The sequence below is a fragment of the Petromyzon marinus genome, chromosome 84, assembly GCF_048934315.1.
Source record: "Petromyzon marinus isolate PM22_M1 ecotype Great Lakes invasive population chromosome 84, UKy_Petmar_22M1.pri1.0, whole genome shotgun sequence".
In the NCBI taxonomy this organism is placed as follows: domain Eukaryota; kingdom Metazoa; phylum Chordata; class Hyperoartia; order Petromyzontiformes; family Petromyzontidae; genus Petromyzon; species Petromyzon marinus.
The window spans coordinates 4,516,190-4,539,719 of NC_133749.1; the positions used below are offsets into that span (position 1 = coordinate 4,516,190).

Here is a 23,530-nt window from a genome sequence, read left to right on the forward strand (position 1 = left end):
ACGAGCGGATGAGCTCACCCGCTCAAATCGCCCGCTCGCTCAATCACTCCCGCTCGCTCACCCGCTCAATCGCCCGCTCGCTCACTCGCTCCCGCTCGCTCACCCGCTCAATCGCCCGCTCGCTCACTCACCCGCTCGCTCACCCGCTCAATCGCCCGCTCGCTCACTCACCCGCTCGCTCACCCGCTCAATCGCCCGCTCGCTCACTCACCCGCTCACTCGCCCGCTCACTCGCCCGCTCACTCACCCGCTCACTCGCCCGCTCAATCGCCCGCTCAATCGCCCGCTCGCTCACTCACCCGCTCGCTCGCCCGCTCGCTCACCCGCTCACTCGCCCGCTCGCTCGCCCGCTCGCTCACCCGCTCACTTGCCCGCTCGCTCACCCGCTCAATCGCCCGCTCGCTCACTCACCCGCTCAATCACCCGCTCGCTCACTCACCCGCTCACTCGCCCGCTCGCTCACCCGCGCAATCGCCCGCTCGCTCACTCACCCGCTCACTCGCCCGCTCACTCACTCATCCACTCACTCATCCGTTCAATCGCCCAATCACTCACCCGCTCACTCACCCTCTCATCCACTCAATCACCCGCTCATCCACCCGCTCATCCACTCACTCACCCACCCACCTAGCCTGGCACCGCCCCAGACCAGCGTCCCTCGCCAGCCTGGTACCTAGACAGAAAATATGGCATCCGTGCAGGACCGCCCTTTCCTGAAACCGCATTGGGGCTCCGCAAGCCTCTCCTCAGCGTGCCTGGCAAGGAGATGTTGAATAATCCTTGCCAGGACCTTTCCCGGCTGTGCACTGAGGAGTGAGATGCCCCTGTAGTTGTTACAGTCTGTGCAGTCCCCCTTCTTAAAGAGGGGGACCACTAGGGCATCCATCCAATCCTATGGAACCCGTCCAGTGGCCCAGACCGTTGTTATGATGTCATATAGGGCAGTCTGTGCACAAACGCCACCCTCCCTCAGCATTTCGCTTGGGAGATCATCTCTGCCCGCTGCTTTTCCTGGTCTCAGACTCTGGATCGCCTTCAGTACTTCCTCAACAAATGGCACCTCAGCCAGCCACTCACAGGGGGTGACTTCCTCCTCCAATATTTGAGACACCGCAGCCTCAGCAGGGTCATCCTCACTTTGTGCCACGATGTTTTCCAGGCTGAGGGATTTCCCCTCCCCCAGGACCTCACAGAAATGCTCAGCACATCTGCAAACCTGTTCCTGGGGGTCAGAGATTGGATCACCGTTCTTTCCCCTAATGATGGTGATAGGTGTGGCACTACAAGTTACTTTGTGATGGCAATAAACAATGATTTGTGATCGCGGGCCACTGAGGCAGATTCCATCTCCTCAGCAACCCGCGATCACCACCCATCCTTGCGGCGCCTCACGGCTCCCCGAACCTCCGAGCGAAGGCTGCGGTAAGCCTCCTCATTCTCTAATGTGGGATGCTGTAGATGATGAGAGTGGGCCTGTCGCTTTTTTTCAGGCAGCTTGAACACCTCCTCTCTCAGCCAGGGTCTCTGGGGAGGTCTGGACCGCGTACCCAAAGCAGCCATTGCAGCTGCGGGAGCCACAGTCCTAAACCTCGCCCATTTCCCCTCGACATCAGGAAGAGTCGGGGACGATGCCAACCCCAGCCGCAAGCAATGATGAAATTCTCGCTTGTAACTTTCATCAGCTAGCTGAGACCAGGCCACTATGGATTTGAATTGGGTCCTGGGTGTATACCCACCACCGGAGTGGAAGAATGGCAGGCGCATCTTACGGATGACAAGTCGATGGTCAGTGGGTAGATCAGCTCCACGGTAGGTCCTGGTGTCAAGGACATGGGCCCGGATCCGCTGTTCCGTCACTATGTAGTCCTGCAGATGCTCTTGCTTGGATTCAGCATGCATCCATGATGTTGTGTGGATGCGCCGATGCCAGAACAGCGTGTTGGTAATTACAAGCCCATGGGCTGCACAAAAATCTAGCAACCTCCTACCGTTGTTATTGAGCTGATGTGGCCCATGCCTTTAGCTAGCACCTGTGACAGGTCATAGAAGGCATCCGACTCATCAGCCTTGCCTGCATCCCTCTACAGAATTTCGTCTTTAGTGGGGGCATAAGTAATCACGACCACCACTCCTCGCCTCCGGTTGATGGGAAGGCGAGCCCAAAGTAGCCTGGGGCTTACAGCTTCCCACACCTCACCACCACGCTCCCACGTCCCCTTCATCCTTTTGTCCATAAGAAGAGCCACTCCCTGTTGTTTGGTAGTCTACTGCCCCGAGTAGAGGACTGTCCACCCCTCACGGTGGTAGGAGCCAGAGCCGGTCCACCGGACCTCCTGAATGCCGCAGAGATCCAGGCGGTACCGGTCCAGCTCCCGACAGAGGAGCGGCAGCCTCTCCTCCGCAGTGAGCGTTCGAACATTCCACGTGGCCACACGAAGTGGCTTTTCGTTGTTTCTGGAGGAGCCCCGAGGGTAGAGATTCAATCTCCCGCCTCCGCCAATTGGGGTTTGGCCAGGAGACGTCATAGACGCCTGTCCCCCCGGGGCCTCCGGCACAAGCTTATTGGTTAGATATTTTTCAGTCGTGGTTTCGTGGTAATTAATTGAAGGTGAAGGGGTTACCAGACCCTCGCACCCGTCCAGAGCCACCAATCAGCCTCTGTGGTGGCCACAAACGCCCTGAGGGGAGAGGAGCCAATCGGAATTGGCCCCTCCCCCCACGGCACTGTCCACGACAGCGTTGCCCGTCCGGCACCGCGAGGAGGTTAGGGGGTTGTTTTGCCACACACACACACACACAGTGTACACACACACACGTGTACACACACACACACGTGTACACACACACACACACGCGTGTACACACACACACACGTGTACACACACGCACGTGTACACACACACACACACGTGTACACACACACACACACGTGTACACACACACACACACACGTGTACACACACACACGTGTACACACACACACACACACACGTGTACACACACACACACACACGTGTACACACACACACACGTGTACACACACACACACACGCGAACACACGCGTGTACACACACACACACACGTGTACACACACACACACGTGTACACACACACACACACGTGTACACACACACACACGTGTACACACACACACACGTGTACACACACACACACACACACGTGTACACACACACGCGCGTGTACACACACACACACGCACGTGTACACACACACACACACGTGTACACACACACACGTGTACACACACACACACACACGTGTACACACACACACACACACACGTGTACACACACACACGCACGTGTACACACACACACACGTGTACACACACACACACACGTGTACACACACACACACGTGTACACACACACACACACGTGTACACACACACACACACACGTGTCTTACACCTGGTGTTATGAACTGCGCGTAGAAGGTCGTGCGTCCAGGCAGGGCCGACGCCGGCGCTATGGGCACGGGCGTGGTCGTGGAGACGCCGCCGCTGCCGCCGCCGCCGCCGCGGCAGCCCCGCACGCTGCCAGCGCTCGCCAAGGTCACCAGCACCTTGGTTGGCTGCACTGTGACGGGAGCGAGCGGAGGTGGCGACGTCACCGTCAGGCCCGCGGCACCGCCGGTCGTCCGAGCCACGTGCCCGCTGGGCATCTGACTCACGTGTCCGCTGGGCATCTGACTCACGTGGCCACTAGGGATCTGACTCACGTGGCCACTGGGCATCTGACTCACGTGGCCACTAGCCATCTGACTCACGTGTCCACTAGGGATCTGACTCACGTGTCCGCTGGGCATCTGATTCACGTGTCCAGTAGGCATCTGACTCACGTGTCCACTAGCCATCTGACTCACGTGTCCAGTAGCCATCTGATTCACGTGTCCACTAGCCATCTGATTCACGTGCCCGCTGGGCATCTGACTCACGTGCTCGCTAGCCATCTGACTCACGTGTCCACTGGGCATCTGACTCACGTGCTCGCTAGCAATCTGATTCACGTGCCCACTAGGCATCTGACTCACGTGTCCACTAGGCATCTGACTCACGTGTCCACTAGCCATCTGAATCACGTGTCCAGTAGGCATCTGACTCACGTGTCCACTAGGCATCTGACTCACGTGTCCACTAGCCATCTGACTCACGTGCTCGCTAGCCATCTGACTCACGTGTCTACTAGGCATCTGACTCACGTGCCCGCTGGGCATCTGACTCACGTGTCCACTAGGCATCTGACTCACGTGCTCGCTAGCCATCTGAATCACGTGTCCACTAGGCATCTGACTCACGTGCCCGCTGGGCATCTGACTCACGTGTCCACTAGGCATCTGACTCACGTGCTCGCTAGCCATCTGAATCACGTGTCCACTAGGCATCTGACTCACGTGCCCGCTAGGCATCTGACTCACGTGCCCGCTAGCCATCTGATTCACGTGTCCACTAGGGATCTGACTCACGTGCCCACTAGGGATCTGACTCACGTGGCCACTAGGCATCTGACTCACGTGCCCACTAGGCATCTGACTCACGTGTCCACTAGGCATCTGACTCACGTGTCCACTAGGCATCTGACTCACGTGTCCACTAGGCATCTGACTCACGTGCTCGCTAGCCATCTGAATCACGTGTCCACTAGGCATCTGATCAACGTGTCCGCTAGCCATCTGACTCACGTGCCCGCTAGGCATCTGACTCACGTGTCCACTAGCCATCTGAATCACGTGTCCACTAGGCATCTGACTCACGTGTCCACTAGCCATCTGACTCACGTGTCCAGTAGGCATCTGACTCACGTGCCCGCTGGGCATCTGACTCACGTGTCCACTAGGCATCTGATTCACGTGCCCACTAGCCATCTGACTCACGTGTCCACTAGGCATCTGACTCACGTGTCCACTAGCCATCTGACTCACGTGTCCGCTAGCCATCTGACTCACGTGCTCGCTAGCCATCTGATTCATGTGCCCGCTAGCCATCTGATTCACGTGCCCGCTGGCCAAGTGGCCAGCCAACACCAGCTGCTGCGGCTGTAGCTGCTGCGGCTGTAGCTGCTGCGGCTGTAGCTGTAGCTGCTGCTGCTGCTGTTGCTGAAACTGCTGCTGCTGCTGCTGCCCGGATTCTAACGTAGCCGTCGGCACCAGCTGCTGCTGCTGCTGCTGTAGCAGCTGCTGCTGCTGTAGCAGCTGCTGCAGCTGCAGCTGCTGCTGCTGCTGCTGCTCCTGCAGCTGGAGGCGGCTGCCCGGCGGCTCGTGAGCGGCGAGGGCCCCTGGCGCCGTGCGGACTCGCGGAAGCAGCGTCGACCCGCCCTGGGCGCCAGTCGCCTCGCTCCGGATGGCGCAGAGCGACGTGGACAGCTGCTGCTGCTGCTGCTGCTGATCGAGCTGCTGCTGATCGAGCTGCTGGTGCTGCTGATCGAGCTGCTGGTGCTGCTGCTGCTGCTGATCGAGCTGCTGATCGAGCTGCTGGTGCTGCTGCTGATCGAGCTGCTGATCGAGCTGCTGCTGCTGCTGATCGAGCTGCTGATCGAGCTGCTGCTGCTGCTGATCGAGCTGCTGATCGAGCTGCTGTTGGTGAAGCTGCAGCTGCAGCTGCTGCTGCTGCTGCTGCTGATCGAGCTGCTGTTGGTGAAGCTGCTGATCGAGCTGCTGCTGCTGATCGAGCTGCTGATCGAGCTGCTGATCGAGCTGCTGCTGCTGCTGCTGATCGAGCTGCTGATCGAGCTGCTGATCGAGCTGCTGATCGAGCTGCTGTTGGTGAAGCTGCAGCTGTAGCTGCTGCTGGTGCTCTAGCCGGTCGTGGTCGTGGTGCCCTCGGGGTAACGGCTCGCACAGAGCGGGCAGCGCCGGCGTCTGCTGCGTGGAGGAGTCGACGCTCATGGGAGTTGAGTCTGCGAGCAACTCCGGCTGAGGGGTGTTGGGGGGGGGGGGGGAGGAGGGTGGGGGTGGGGGTGGGGGGGGTGTGTGGGGGGGGTAAGCACGCAGGGCTGGTGAGCGGGTGAGTGAGCTAATGGGCGGGTGGATGAGTGGGTGAGCGGGTGGGCGGGTGGGCGGGTGGGTGGGTGAGCGGGTGAGTGAGCGGGTGGGTGGTTGAGCGGGTGGGTGGGTGAGCGGGTGGGTGAGCGGATGGGTCGATGAGCGGGTGGGTGGGTGAGTGAGCGGGTGGGCGGGTGAGCGGGTCGGCAGGTGAGCGAGCGGGCGGGCGAGTGAGTGAGTGAGCGGGTGAGCGGGCGGGTGGGCAGGTGAGCGGGTGGGCGAGCGGGCGAGTGAGCGAGCGAGCGAGCGGGCGAGTGAGTGAGCGAGCGGGTGAGCGGGTGGGCGAGCGGGCGGGTGTCGGAGGTGTTCCGGCTGGCCGAGGAAAACCCGACGGGCCCACCCCCTCCGCGTCCACAGCGTGGCACGTCAAGGGGACGGGGGAGGCCCACCACCGCAGCGCCTCCGCCCGGAGGTTCCGGCGGCCGTGCGGCGCCGCCAGGATGGCTGGCGCCATCCTGGCGGCGCTGGTCGCGGGTTGCTGGGGAGATGGAGCCTGCCTGGGCAGCCCGCGATCGCAAATCCCTCTCCTCCATCTCCTCCATCTCTCTATCTCTCTCTATCTCTCAATCTCTCTCTATCTCTCTCTCCATCTCTCTCCATCTCTCTCTCTCTCCATCTCTCTCTCTCTCCATCTCTCTCCATCTCTCTCCATCTCTCTATCTCCATCTCTCTCCATCTCTCTCTCTCTCCATCTCTCTCTATCTCCATCTCTCTCCATCTCCATCTCTCTCCATCTCTCTCTATCTCCATCTCTCTCCATCTCTCTCTCCATCTCTCTCTATCTCCATCTATCTCTATCTCTCTCTCTCTCCATCTCTCTCCATCTCTCTCTCCATCTCTCTCTATCTCTCCCTCCATCTCTCTCTATCTCTCAATCTCTCTCTATCTCTCTATCTCTCTCCATCTCTCTCTCTCTATCTCTCTCTATCTCTCCATCTCTCTCTATCTCTCTCTATCTCTCCATCTCTCTCCATCTCTCCATCTCTATCTCCATCTCTCTCCATCGCTATCTCCATCTCTCTCTCCATCTCTCTCTCCATCTCTCTCCATCTCTCTCTCTCTCCATCTCTCTCTATCTCCATCTCTCTCTCTCTCTCCATCTCTCTCTATCTCCATCTCTCTCTCAATCTCTCTCCATCTCTCTCCATCTCTCTATCTCTCCATCTCTCTCTCCATCTCCATCTCTCTCCATCTCTCCCCATCTCTCTCTCCATCTCTCTCCATCTCTCTCTCTATCTCCATCTCTCTCTCTCCATCTCTCTATCTCCATCTATCTCCATCTCTCTCCATCTCTCTCTCTCTCCATCTCTCTCTCTCTCCATCTCTCTCTCTCTCCATCTCTCTCCATCTCTCTCCATCTCTCTCCATCTCCATCTCTCTCCATCTCTCTCTCCATCTCTCTCCATCTCCATCTCTCTCCATCTCTCTCTATCTCCATCTCTCTCCATCTCTCTCTCCATCTCTCTCTATCTCCATCTATCTCCATCTATCTCCATCTCTCTCTCCATCTCTCTCCATCTCTCTCTCTCTCCATCTGTCTCTCTCCATCTCTCTCTATCTCCATCTCTCTCCATCTCTCTCCATCTCTCTCCATCTCTCTCTCTATCTCCATCTCTCTCTCTCCATCTCTCTATCTCCATCTCTCTCCATCTCTCTCTCTCTCCATCTCTCTCTCCATCTCTCTCCATCTCTCTCCATCTCCATATCTCTCTCCATCTCTCCATCTATCTCCATCTCTCTCCATCTCTCTCTATCTCTCTCCATCTCTCTCTCTCCATCTCCATATCTCTCTCCATCTCTCTCCATCTTTCTCTCCATCTCTCTCTCCATCTCTCTCTCCATCTCTCTCCATCTCTCTCTCCATCTCTCTCTCCATCTCTCTCTCCATCTCTCTCTCCTCATCTCTCTCTCTCTCTCAAATTCCATCGATAAATGTACCCGCCGCGCCGCACCCATCGCTGTCCTCAAGGGTAAGAACGGCGATCTCCGATCTCCGATCTCAGATCTCCGATCTCCGATCTACACCCCCCCCCTCCCCAGCCAAGGAAGACGCCTGCAGGTTTTCGGCAGAGCATTTCTGCGAGGTCTTTGGTGGGGGGAGTGAGGAGGAGGAGGACGAGGAGGAGGAGGAGGAGGAGGAGGGGGGGGGAGGAGGAGGAGGAGGGGGGGGGAGGAGGAGGAGGACGAGGAGGAGGAGGAGGAGGAGGAGGGAGGAGGAGGACGAGGACGAGGACGAGGAGGAGGAGGAGGAGGAGGAGGAGGGAGGAGGAGGAGGAGGAGGGAGGAGGAGGACGAGGACGAGGACGAGGAGGAGGGAGGAGGAGGAGGAGGAGGAGGGAGGAGGAGGAGGAGGAGGGAGGAAGAAGGAGGAGGGAGGAGGAGGACGAGGAGGAGGAGGGAGGGAGGGAGGGAGGGAGGGAGGAGGAGGAGGAGGAGGGGGAGGAGGAGGGGGAGGAGGACGAGGACGAGGAGGAGGAGGAGGAGGGAGGAGAATTCCCTCGGCCCTAGACAACGTCGCGATGTCCTCTGCCGTGCCTCCAAAAATCTCGCAAGAAGTCACCCCCCACCACTACCCCACCACCACCCCCCCCCCCCCCCCCCACCACACCCTCCCACCACCACCACCCCCCCCACCACACCGGCCTGTGAGTTGGAGGGCTAAAGGCGCCGTCTGCTGAAGTCCCGGCCCTTTCGCTAAACGTCGCCTCAGGTCTTCTCGGCCGCAGACATCCCCAACGGATCTGTGCGAGGAGCTCACAAGTTCTCCATTCAAAGCTTTCGCGACCGTGAGGATTCACCACCACCACCACTACCACGTAGAGCGAGAATAAGGTAATGAATTGATAGAATAAAATAACGAAGTTTAAAAAAATTTATCGCGACGTTTCGGCCACGACACACACACGCACGCGGCCTTCTGATGAAGGCCTTCTGATGAAGGCCTTCTGATGAAGGCCTTCTGGTGAAGGCCTTCTGGTGAAGGCCGCTGGTGTTTGTGGCCGAAACGTCGCGAGAGTTTTTAATTGCGTTGTTTTATTTGATCAATTTTTTTTATTTTATTCTCAATTTCTACGGGGCGGTGGTGGTGGTGACTTTACCGAGAGAACCGAAAAAGGTCACAAGCCCTCGAAAGATCTGGGCAGGGTCCCATCGGTGAGCTCCTCCGGCGGGCAAGGCTGCGTTGGCTGGGTCATGTAGCGCCCGCATGCCCAGCCACCGCATGCCGAAACAGCTTTTGTTCGGCCGGATCGGGGGGGCTAAGCGGGCGCGGCACGGGCTAGAGAAGAGATGGGGTGATGGGTGAGTGGGTGGGTGAGTGGGTGAGTGGGTGACACGGGCTAGAGAACAGATGGAGTGATGGGTGAGTGGGTGGGTGAGTGAGTGAGTTGGTGACACGGGCTAGAGACGAGATGGAGTGATGGGTGAGTGGGTGAGTGAGTGAGTTGGTGACACGGGCTAGAGAAGAGATGGAGTGATGGGTGAGTGGGTGAGTGAGTGAGTTGGTGACACGGGCTAGAGACGAGATGGAGTGATGGGTGAGTGGGTGGGTGAGTGAGTGAGTGGCACGGGCTAGAGAAGAGATGGAGTGATGGGTGAGTGGGTGGGTGAGTGGGTGAGTGAGTGGGTGAGTGAGTGACACGGGCTAGAGAAGAGATGGAGTGATGGGTGAGTGGGTGGGTGAGTGGGTGAGTGAGTGGGTGAGTGAGTGGCACGGGCTAGAGAAGAGATGGAGTGATGGGTGAGTGGGTGGGTGAGTGGGTGAGTTGGTGACACGGGCTAGAGAAGAGATGGAGTGATGGGTGAGTGGGTGAGTGAGTGGGTGAGTGAGTGGGTGAGTGAGTGACACGGGCTAGAGAAGAGATGGAGTGACGTGGTACAGGAGGACGTGGAGCTGAGTGGACTTGCCGATGACCGGTACCAGCGGAGTCAAAATCGGCCTCTGTGGAGGAGGAGGAGGCTCGTGGAGGACGCTGCTACTGGGCAGTGCCAGGCTAGGTGCACCGTGAGGCTACTGGGCAGTTGGAGGCAGTCGCCCTCCAGCAACAAACGGAGGGCGGAGGAGCGACGCTCACAACAACGAGCGGAGCGCCGGGCGGATAAAACGCAGCGTGTTGGCACAGTAGGGGGCACAGGTGGTGCATCAGCACCTAGCCTGGCACAGCAGTCAACCCATGGCACCTGCTAGGTCTGTCCCGTGACCTCCTTCTGCACTTGTCTGTGTGTGTGTATGCGTCTGTGTGTGTCTCTGTGTGTCTCTGTGTGTGTCTCTGTGTGTGTGTGTGAGTCTGTGTGTGTGTGCGTCTGTGTGAGTGTGTGTGTGTCTCTGTGTGTGTCTGTGTGTGTGTGTGAGTCTGTGTGTGTGTGTGTCTCTGTGTGTGTCTGTGTGTGTGTCTGTGTGTGTGTCACTGTGTGTGTGTCAGTGTATGCGTGTGGAGCGATAGTGTAGCGGTTAGCGCTACGCTGCGCTATGAACCTGGCGACCTGGGTTCGATTCCCGCTCACAGCCAACACCAGTGACGATTATCTGAACCGGTCCCGGGCCTCCCCTAGGTCGACTCAGCCTCAAATGAGTACCTGGTGCAGTGTGTAAACATCGCCACTGGGGAGACAAAGGCGGTCGGGCGTGGTGCTGGCCACCCACCCCCTCGTGTACCGTTCCGGCCTTCATAGGTGCCCGCTAACAGCACTTGCCCCTACAGTCTGTTACAGGCTACACGGGGGATCTTTGTCTTTGTGTGCGTCTGTGTGTGTGTGTCTGTGTCTCACCGGCAGACAGGACTGTCCGTAAAAACCGGCTGTAGATGTGTGTAGGAATCTGCCGAAGAAATCTGCACACAGACACACATAGGCAGACACACACACACACAACAACATCAACAACAACCGCCATTCGCCACTAAGTGGCGGTGACGTCACCACGACGCTTGTGCCAGGCCATGTGCACCTTGAGGCACACACACACACAGACACGCGCACACACACACACACGTACACACACACACACAGACACGCACACACACACAGACACGTACACACACGTACACACAGACACGCACGTACACACAGACACGCACACACACACACACACACACACGTACACACACACACACACGTACAGACACGTACACACACACACAGACACACAGACACGCACACACACACAGACACGTACACACACACACAGACACGTACACACACACGTACAGACACGTACACACACACACGTACACACACACACACACGCACACACACACACGTACACACACACACGTACACACACACACGTACACACACACGTACACACACACGTACACACACACACGTACACACACACACGTACACACACACACGTGCACACACACGTACACACACACACGTACACACACACACGTACATACACACGTACACACACACGTACACACACACAGACACACACACGAACACACACACACGTACACACACACGTACACACACACACACGAACACACACACACGTACACACACACACGTACACACACACACACGAACACACACACACACGCGCACACACACGTACACACACACGTACACACACACGTACACACACACACACACGAACACACACACACGAACACACACACACGTACACACACACACGTACAGACACACACACGAACACACACACACGTACACACACACGTACACACACACACGTACACACACACACACACGTACACACACACGTACACACACACACGTACACACACACGTACACACACACACGTACACACACACACGTACACACACACGTACACACACACACGTACACACACACACACGTACACGAACACACACGAACACACACGCGCACACACACGTACACACACACGTACACACACACACGTACACACACACACGTACACACACACACGAACACACACACACGTACACACACACACGTACACACACACACGTACACACACACGTACACACACACAGTGACACACACACACACGTACACACACACGTACACACACACACGTACACACACACGTACACACGTACACACACACACGTACACACACACGTACACACACACGAACACACACGTACACACACACGTACACACACACAGTGACACACACACACACGTACACACACACACGTACACACACACGTACACACACACACGTACACACACACACGTACACACACACACGTGCACACACACGTACACACACACACGTACATACACACGTACACACACACGTACACACACACAGACACACACACGAACACACACACGTACACACACACGTACACACACACACACGAACACACACACACGTACACACACACACGTACACACACACACGAACACACACACACACGCGCACACACACGTACACACACACGTACACACACACACGTACACACACACACACACGAACACACACACACGAACACACACACACGTACACACACACACGTACAGACACACACACGAACACACACACACGTACACACACACGTACACACACACACACACACGTACACACACACACACACGTACACACACACGTACACACACACACGTACACACACACGTACACACACATACGTACACACACACACGTACACACACACGTACACACACACACGTACACACACACACACACGTACACGAACACACACGAACACACACGCGCACACACACGTACACACACACGTACACACACACAGTGACACACACACACACGTACACACACACACACGTACACACACACGTACACACACACACGTACACACACACACGTACACACACACACGTGCACACACACGTACACACACACACGTACACACACACACGTACATACACACGTACACACACACGTACACACACACAGACACACACACGAACACACACACACGTACACACACACGTACACACACACACACGAACACACACACACGTACACACACACACGTACACACACACACGAACACACACACACACGCGCACACACACGTACACACACACGTACACACACACACGTACACACACACACACGAACACACACACACGAACACACACACACGTACACACACACACGTACAGACACACACACGAACACACACACACGAACACACACACACGAACACACACACACGTACACACACACACGTACAGACACACACACGAACACACACACACGTACACACACACGTACACACACACACACGTACACACACACACACACGTACACACACACGTACACACACACACGTACACACACACGTACACGAACACACACACACGTACACACACACGTACACACACACACGTACACACACACACACGTACACGAACACACACGAACACACACGCGCACACACACGTACACACACACGTACACACACACACGTACACACACACACGTACACACACACACGTACACACACACACGTACACACACACACACGTACACACACACGTACACACACACAGTGACACACACACACACGTACACACACACACGTACACACACACGTACACACACACGTACACACACACACGTACACACACACGTACACACACACGAACACACACACACACACGTACATACACACGTACACACACACACGTACACACACACACACGTACACACACACACGTACACACACACACGTACACACACACGTACACACACACGTACACACACACACACGTACACACACGTACACACACACACGTACACACACACACGTACACACACACGTACACACACACGTACACACACACAGTGACACACACACACACGTACACACACACACGTACACACACACGTACACACACACGGACACACACCACACACACGTACACACACACACGTACACACACACGTACACACACACACGTACACACACACACGTACACACACACACGTACACACACACACACGTACACACACGTACACACACACACACGTACACACACACAAACGTCAGTCGACCCGTGGCACCTGCTGGGTCTGCCCCGTGACCTCCTGCCAGCGGGCATTCGACACTCCACGTGGTAGCCTCAGGGTGCACACGCTGATGATGACAATTGACGCTGATGACGACGATGATGATGACGACGACGATGACGATGATGACGACGATGATGACGATGATGATGATGATGACGATGATGACGATGATGATGACGACGATGTTGATGATGACGACGACGATGACGATGATGATGATGATGACGATGATGACGATGATGATGACGACGATGTTGATGATGACGACGACGATGACGATGATGACGATGATGATGACGATGATGACGATGATGACGATGATGATGACGATGATGACGATGACGATGATGACGACGATGACGATGACGACGATGATGACGATGACGACGATGACGACGATGACGACGATGATGACGACGATGACGACGATGACAACGATGATGACGACGACGACGACGACGATGACGACGATGACGATGATGACGATGACGATGATGACGATGACGATGACGACGACGACGATGACGACGATGATGACGACAATGACGACGATGACGACGATGATGACGACGATGACGACGATGACAACGATGATGACGACGACGACGACGACGATGACGACGATGACGATGATGACGATGACGATGATGACAATGACGATGATGACGATGACGATGACGACGACGACGATGACGACGATGATGACGACGATGACGACGATGACGACGATGATGACGACGATGACGACAATGACGACGATGATGACGACGATGACGACGATGACAACGATGATGACGACGACGACGACGACGATGACGACGATGACGATGATGACAATGACGATGATGACGATGACGATGACGACGACGACGATGACGACGATGATGACGACAATGACGACGATGACGACGATGATGACGATGATGACGATGATGACGACGACGATGACGATGATGACAATGATGACAATGACGATGATGACAATGACGATGATGACGATGACGATGACGACAGCAGCCTGCGTCGCGATGGAAGCGTCTTCATCGATGTAAATGAATGTTGTAGCGACGCGATGGCTTTGCCTGAGGAACCCAAAGTGTGTAGTTGTTAAAGCCCCCTGGGTTCACGTTGTGACGTCTGTGGCTGTGATTGTGTGTGGGTGGGTGTGTGGGTGGGTGAGTGGGTGGGTGGGTGAGTGGGTGGGTGGGTGAGTGGGTGGGTGTGTGGGTGAGTGGGTGGGTGAGTGGGTGGGTGGGTGGGTGAGTGAGTGGGTGGGTGAGTGGGTGTGTGGGTGAGTGGGTGTGTGGGTGTGTGGGTGGGTGGGTGGGTGTGTGGGTGGGTGTGTGAGTGAGTGGGTGAGTCCTTGTGTGAGTGAGTGAGTGTGTGAGTGGGTGGTTGTGTGAGTGTGTGTGTGAGTGAGTGAATGAGTGAGTGTGTGAGTGAGTGAATGAGTGTATGAGTGAGTGAGTGAGTATATGAGTGAATCAGTGAGTGAGTGTATGAGTGAGTGAGTGAGTGAATGAGTGGGTGGGTGGGTGGGTGAGTGAGTGGGTGGGTGGGTGGGTGAGTGAGTAAGTGGGTGGGTGGGTGGGTGAGTGGGTGGGTGGGTGGGTGAGTGGGTGAGTGGGTGAGTGAGTGAGTGGGTGGGTAAGTGGGTGGGTGAGTGAGTGGGTGGGTGGGTGAGTGAGTGAGTGGGTGGGTAAGTGGGTGGGTGAGTGAGTGGGTGGGTGGGTGAGTGAGTGTATGAGTGAGTGTGTGAGTGAGTGAGTATATGAGTGAATCAGTGAGTGAGTATGTGAGTGAGTGTATGAATGAGTGTGTAAAGTGTGTAGTTGTTAAAGCACCCTGGGTTCACGTTGTGACGTCTGTGGCTGTGATTGTGTGTGGGTGGGTGGGTGAGTGGGTGGGTGGGTGGGTGAGTGGGTGGGTGGGTGAGTGGGTGGGTGGGTGGGTGGGTGAGTGAGTGGGTGGGTGGGTGGGTGAGTGAGTGAGTGGGTGGGTGGGTGGGTGAGTGGGTGGGTGGGTGGGTGAGTGGGTGAGTGGGTGAGTGAGTGAGTGGGTGGGTAAGTGGGTGGGTGAGTGAGTGGGTGGGTGGGTGGGTGAGTGGGTGTATGAGTGAGTGTGTGAGTGAGTGAGTATATGAGTGAATCAGTGAGTGAGTATGTGAGTGAGTGTATGAATGAGTGTGTAAAGTGTGTAGTTGTTAAAGCACCCTGGGTTCACGTTGTGACGTCTGTGGCTGTGATTGTGTGTGGGTGGGTGGGTGAGTGGGTGGGTGGGTGGGTGAGTGGGTGGGTGGGTGGGTGGGTGGGTGAGTGAGTGGGTGGGTGGGTGGGTGAGTGAGTGAGTGGGTGGGTGGGTGGGTGAGTGGGTGGGTGGGTGGGTGAGTGGGTGAGTGGGTGAGTGAGTGAGTGGGTGGGTAAGTGGGTGGGTGAGTGAGTGGGTGGGTGGGTGGGTGAGTGAGTGTATGAGTGAGTGTGTGAGTGAGTGAGTATATGAGTGAATCAGTGAGTGAGTATGTGAGTGAGTGTATGAATGAGTGTGTAAAGTGTGTAGTTGTTAAAGCACCCTGGGTTCACGTTGTGACGTCTGTGGCTGTGATTGTGTGTGGGTGGGTGGGTGGGTGAGTGGGTGGGTGGGTGGGTGAGTGGGTGGGTGGGTGAGTGGGTGGGTGGGTGGGTGAGTGAGTGGGTGGGTGGGTGGGTGAGTGAGTGAGTGGGTGGGTGGGTGGGTGAGTGGGTGGGTGGGTGGGTGAGTGGGTGAGTGGGTGAGTGAGTGAGTGGGTGGGTAAGTGGGTGGGTGAGTGAGTGGGTGGGTGGGTGGGTGAGTGAGTGTATGAGTGAGTGTGTGAGCGAGTGAGTATATGAGTGAATCAGTGAGTGAGTATGTGAGTGAGTGTATGAATGAGTGTGTAAAGTGTGTAGTTGTTAAAGCACCCTGGGTTCACGTTGTGACGTCTGTGGCTGTGATTGTGTGTGGGTGGGTGTGTGGGTGGGTGGGTGGGTGAGTGGGTGGGTGTGTGGGTGGGTGGGTGAGTGGGTGGGTGGGTGGGTGAGTGGGTGGGTGGGTGGGTGAGTGGGTGGGTGGGTGGGTGTGTGAGTGGGTGTGTGAGTGGGTGAGTGAGTGAGTGGGTGAGTGAGTGAGTGGGTGGGTGTGTGGGTGTGTGGGTGGGTGTGTCCTTGTGTGTGAGTAGGTGAGTGAGTGAGTGTGTGAGTGAGTGAATGAGTGAGTGTGTGAGTGAGTGAATGAGTGAGTGTGTGAGTGAGTATATGAGTGAATCAGTGAGTGAGTGTGTGAGTGAGTGTATGTGTGAGTGAGTGTATGAGTGAGTGTGTGAGTGAGTGAGTATATGAGTGAATCAGTGAGTGAGTGTGTGAGTGAGTGTATGAATGAGTGTGTAAAGTGTGTAGTTGGTAAAGCCCCCTGGGTTCACGTTGTGACGTCTGTGGCTGTGATTGTGTGTGGGTGGGTGGGTGAGTGGGTGGGTGTGTGGGTGGGTGTGAGTGAGTGAGTGGGTTGGTGGGTGGGTGAGTGGGTGGGTGAGTGAGTGGGTGAGTGGGTGGGTGAATGAGTGAGTGGGTAGGTGAGTGAGTGGGTGGGTCCTTGAGTGGGTGAGTGGGTGTGTGAGTGGGTGGGTGTGTCCTTGTGTGAGTGGGTGGGTGAGTGAGTGAGTGGGTGAGTGGGTGAGTGGGTGTGTGAGTGAGTGGGTGTGTGAGTGAGTGGGTGTGTGAGTGTGTGGGTGGGTGGGTGGGTGAGTGGGTGGGTGGGTGAGTGAGTGGGTGAGTGGGTGGGTGGGTGAGGGGGTGAGGGGGTGAGTGGGTGGGTGGGTGAGTGAGTGGGTGAGTGAGTGGGTGAGTGGGTGAGTGAGTGGGTAAGTGAGTGGGTAAGTGAGTGGGTGTGTGAGTGGGTGGGTGGGTGGGTAGGTGAGTGAGTGGGTGAGTGGGTGTGTGAGTGAGTGGGTGAGTGGGTGTGTGAGTGAGTGTGTGAATGAGTGTGTCAGTGAGTGAGTGAGTGTGTGAGTGAGTGTGTGAGTGAATGAGTGTGTGAGTGAGTGAGTGAGTGTGTGAGTGAGTGTGTGAGTGTGTGTGTGAATCAGTGAGTGTGTGTGTGAGTGTGTGTGTGAATCAGTGAGTGTGTGTGTGAGTGTGTGTGTGAATCAGCGAGTGAGTGTGTGAGTGTGTGTGTGAATCAGCGAGTGTGTGAGTGTGTGAGTGTGTGTGTGAATCAGTGAGTGTGTGTGTGAGTGTGTGTGTGAATCAGTGAGTGTGTGTGTGAGTGTGTGTGTGAATCAGCGAGTGAGTGTGTGAGTGTGTGTGTGAATCAGCGAGTGTGTGAGTGTGTGAGTGTGTGTGTGTGAATCAGTGAGTGTGTGTGTGAGTGTGTGTGTGAATCAGTGAGTGAGTGAGTGAGTGGGTGAGTGTGTGAGTGAGTGAGTGGGTGAGTGAGTGGGTGAGTGTGTGAGTGAGTGAGTGGGTGAGTGAGTGGGTGAGTGGGTGAGTGAGTGGGTGAGTGAGTGAGTGGGTGTGTGAGTGAGTAGGTGTGTGAGTGTGTGGGTGGGTGGGTGGGTGAGTGGGTGGGTGAGTGGGTGGGTGGGTGAGTGAGTGGGTGAGTGGGTGGGTGGGTGAGTGGGTGAGTGAGTGGGTGAGTGGGTGAGTGAGTGGGTGAGTGGGTGAGTGAGTGGGTAAGTGAGTGGGTAAGTGAGTGGGTGTGTGAGTGGGTGGGTGGGTGGGTGAATGAGTGAGTGGGTGTGTGAGTGGGTAGGTGAGTGAGTGGGTGAGTGGGTGGGTGAGTGTGTGTGTCCTTGTGTGAATGAGTGAGTGGGTGGGTGGGTGAGTGAGTGTGTCCTTGTGTGAGTGAGTGTGTCCTTGTGTGAGTGGGTGGGTGAGTGGGTGGGTGAGTGGGTGGGTGAGTGAGTGGGTGGGTGAGTGGGTGGGTGAGTGGGTGGGTGGGTGGGTGAGTGAGTGAGTGGGTGGGTGAGTGAGTGAGTGAGTGGGTGGGTGAGTGAGTGAGTGGGTGAGTGGGTGGGTGGGTGAGTGGGTGGGTGGGTGGGTGAGTGAGTGAGTGAGTGGGTGAGTGGGTGGGTGGGTGAGTGGGTGAGTGGGTGGGTGGGTAGGTGAGTGAGTGGGTGAGTGGGTGTGTGAATGAGTGTATGAGTGAGTGAGTGTGTGAGTGTGTGAGTGTGTGTGTGAATCAGTGAGTGTGTGTCCGTGTGTGTCCGTGTGTGTCCGTGTGTGTCCGTGTGTGTCCGTGTGTGTCCGTGTGTGTCACCCTGCAGGGGCTCCAGTGTATCCATGAAGACGTCTTCCAGGTTGGGCTGCAGTTGATCCAGGCCCGGCTGAATCATATCGGCATTACCTACGTACGCTACACACACACAGTGTACATACACACACAGTACACACATACAGTACGCTACACACACACAGTACACACACACAGAGTACACACACACACAGTGTACACACACACAGTGTACACACACAGTACACACACACAGTACACAGTGTACACACACAGTGTACACACACACACAGTACACACACACACAGTACACACACAGTACACAGTGTCCACACACACACAGTACACACACACAGTAAACAGTGTACACACACAGAGTACACACACACACACACAGTACCCACAGTACACACACACACACAGTACACACAGTGTACACACACACAGTACACACAGTGTACATACACACAGTACACAGTGTACACACACAGTACACAGTGTACACACACACACAGTGTACACACACACACAGTGTACACACACACACAGTGTACACACACACAGTACACAGTACACACACACAGTGTACACACACACAGAGTACACACACAGTACACACAGTGTACATACACACACAGTACACACACACAGTACACAGTGTACACACACACACAGTACACACACACAGAGTAGACAAACACACACACAGAACACCCAACACACACACAGTACACAGTGTACACACACAGTATACACACACACACAGTGTACACACACACACACAGTACACAGTGTACACACACACACACACAGTGTACACACACACACAATACACACACAGAGTACACAATACACACAGTGTACATACACACAGTGCACACACACACACAGTGTACACACACACAGTGTACACACACACACACAGTGTACACACACACACAGTGTACACACACACAGTGTACACACACACAGTACACAGTGTACACACACACAGTGTACACACACACACAGTGTACACACACACAGTGCACACACACACAGTGTACACACACACACACAGTGTACACACACACAGTACACAGTGTACACAGTGTACACACACACACAGTGTACACACACACAGAGTACACACACACACACAGTGTACACACACACAGTGTACACACACAGTGTACACACACACACACAGTGTCCACACACACACAGTACACACACACAGTACACAGTGTACACACACACAGTGTACACACACACACAGTGTACACACACAGTGTACACACACACACAGTACACACACACAGTACACAGTGTACACACACACACAGTACACACACACACACAGTGTACACACACAGTGTACACACACACAGTACACAGTGTACACACACACACAGTACACACACACAGTGTACACACACAGTACACAGTGTACACACACACACAGTGTACACAGTGTACACACACACAGTGTACACACACAGTACACAGTGTACACACACACACAGTGTACACAGTGTACACAGTATACACACACACACAGTGTACACACACACACAGTACACACACACACAGTACACAGTGTACACACTCACACACACACAGTACACACACAGTACACACACACAGTGTACACACACACACAGTACACACACACACACAGTACACAGTGTACACACACACACACACACAGTACACACACAGTACACACACAGTACACACACACACAGTACACACACACAGTACACACAGTACACAGTGTACACACAGTACACACACACAGTACACACAGTACACAGTGTACACACAGTACACACAGTACACACACACAGTACACACACACAGTACACACGCACAGTACACACACACAGTACACACACACACAGTACACATACACACAGAGTACACAATACACACACACAGTACACACAATACACACACACACAGTACACAGTGTACACACACACAGTACACAAACACAGAGTACACACACACACACAGTACACACAGCACACACAGTACACATACACACAGTACACACACACAGTACACACACACAGTACACACACACAGTACACACACACACACAGTACACACACACAGAGTACACACACACAGTACACACACACACAGAGTACACACACACACACAGTACACACAGTACACACACACACAGTACACACACACACAGTACACACACACACACAGTACACACACACAGTACACACACACAGTACACACACACAGTACACACACACACAGTACACACACACAGTACACACACACACAGTACACACACACAGTACACACACAGTACACACACAGTACACACACACATTACACACACACAGTACACACAGTACACACACACACAGTACACACACACAGTACACACACACACAGTACACACACAGTACACACACAGAGTGTACACACACACAATACACACACACAGTACACACACACAGTACACACACACAGTACACACACAGAGTGTACACACACAGTACACACACACACACACAGAGTACACACACACACAGTACACACACACACAGTACACACACACAGTACACACACAGTACACACACAGTACACACACACATTACACACACACAGTACACACAGTACACACACACACAGTACACACACACAGTACACACACACACAGTACACACACAGTACACACACAGAGTGTACACACACACACACACAATACACACACACAGTACACACGCACACAGTACACACACACAGTACACACACAGAGTGTACACACACACAGTACACACACACACACACAGAGTACACACACACAGTACACACACACAAAGTACACACACATGTCTCTCTCTGTGTGTCTCTGTGTGTGTCTCTCTCTGTGTCTCTGTGTGTGTCTCTGCGTGTGTCTCCGTGTCTCTCTCTCTGTGTCTCCCTCCGTGTCCCCGCATCTCTGTGTGCGTCCCCATGTCTCTCTGCGCATGTCTCCGTGTCTCTGTGAGTGTCTCCGTGTGTGTCTCTGTCTGTGTCTGTCTGTGTGTCTCTCCGTGTCTCTCTGTGTGTGTCTCCGTGTCTCTCTCTGTGTGTGTCTCTGTCTGTGTCTCCGTGTCTCCGTGTCTCTCTCTGTGTGTGTCTCCGTGTCTCTCTCTGTGTGTGTGTCCGTGTGTGTGTCTGTCTGTGTCTCTCTGCGCGTGTCTCCGTGTCTCTGTGCGTGTCTCCGTGTGTGTCTCTCTGTGTGTCTCTCCGTGTGTCTCTCCGTGTCTCTGTGTCTCTCTGTGTGTCTCCTTGTGTGTCTCTGTCTGTGTCTCTCTGTGTGTGTCTCCGTGTCTCCGTGTCTTTCTGTGCGTGTCTCCGTGTCTCCTTGTGTGTCTCTGTCTGTGTCTCTCTGTGTGTGTCTCCGTGTCTTTCTGTGCGTGTCTCCGTGTCTCTCTCTGTGTGTGTCTCCGTGTGTGTCTCTCTGTGTCTCTCTGTGTGTGTCTCTGTCTGTGTCTCTCTGTGCGTATCTCCGTGTCTCTGTGTCTCTCTGTGTGTGTCTCCGTGTCTCTCTGTGTGTCTCCGTGTCTCTGTGTCTCTCTGTGTGTGTCTCCGTGTATCTCTCTGTGTGTGTCTCTCTGTGTGTCTCTCTCTGTGTCTCTCTGTGTGTGTCTCCGTGTATCTCTCTGTGTGTGTCTCTCTGTGTCTCTCTCTGTGTCTCTCTGTGTGTCTCTCTGTGTGTGTCTCTGTGTCTCCGTGTCTCTGTGTGTGTCTCACGTGCACCCCCAACTTGTCCACAAGGATGCTGTGCGAGACTTGAGAACAGCGTGTCTCTGTCTGTGTCTCTCTCTGTGTCTCTCTGTGTGTCTCTGTCTGTGTCTCTCTGTCTGTGTGTGTGTCTCTGTGTGTGTGTCTCTGTGTGTGTCTCTGTGTGTGTGTCTCTGTGTGTGTGTCTCTGTGTGTGTGTGTCTCTGTGTCTATGTGTGTGTGTGTCTTTGTGTCTCTGTGTGTGTGTCTGTGTGTGTGTGTCTGTGAGTGTGTGTCTGTGAGTGTGTGTCTGTGTGTGTGTGTCTGTCTGTGTGTGTGTCTGTGTGTGTGTGTCTGTCTGTGTGTGTGTCTGTGTGTGTGTCTGTGTGTGTGTGTCTGTGTGTCTGTCTCTGTGTGTGTCTCTCTGTGTGTCTCTCTCTGTGTGTGTGTCTCTCTGTGTGTGTCTCTCTCTCTGTGTGTGTCTCTGTCTGTGTCTCTG

The 23,530-nt window shown here is 54.9% G+C and overlaps 1 protein-coding gene across 2 annotated transcripts in view; it reads right to left on the reverse strand.

Annotated features, from left to right (window-relative positions):
- Positions 1 to 23,530, reverse strand: part of LOC142907875 (uncharacterized) — a 119,806-nt gene that overhangs the window by 46,131 nt on the left and 50,145 nt on the right. For both annotated transcript variants that reach the window (XM_076057778.1, XM_076057779.1), the window contains exons 9-11: positions 19,342 to 19,437; positions 10,829 to 10,890; positions 3,433 to 5,932 (exon numbers count right to left, since the gene is read on the reverse strand). In XM_076057778.1, coding sequence (XP_075913893.1) covers positions 3,433 to 5,932; positions 10,829 to 10,890; positions 19,342 to 19,437 — 2,658 coding nt within the window. The remainder of the gene's footprint in view (positions 1 to 3,432; positions 5,933 to 10,828; positions 10,891 to 19,341; positions 19,438 to 23,530) is intronic.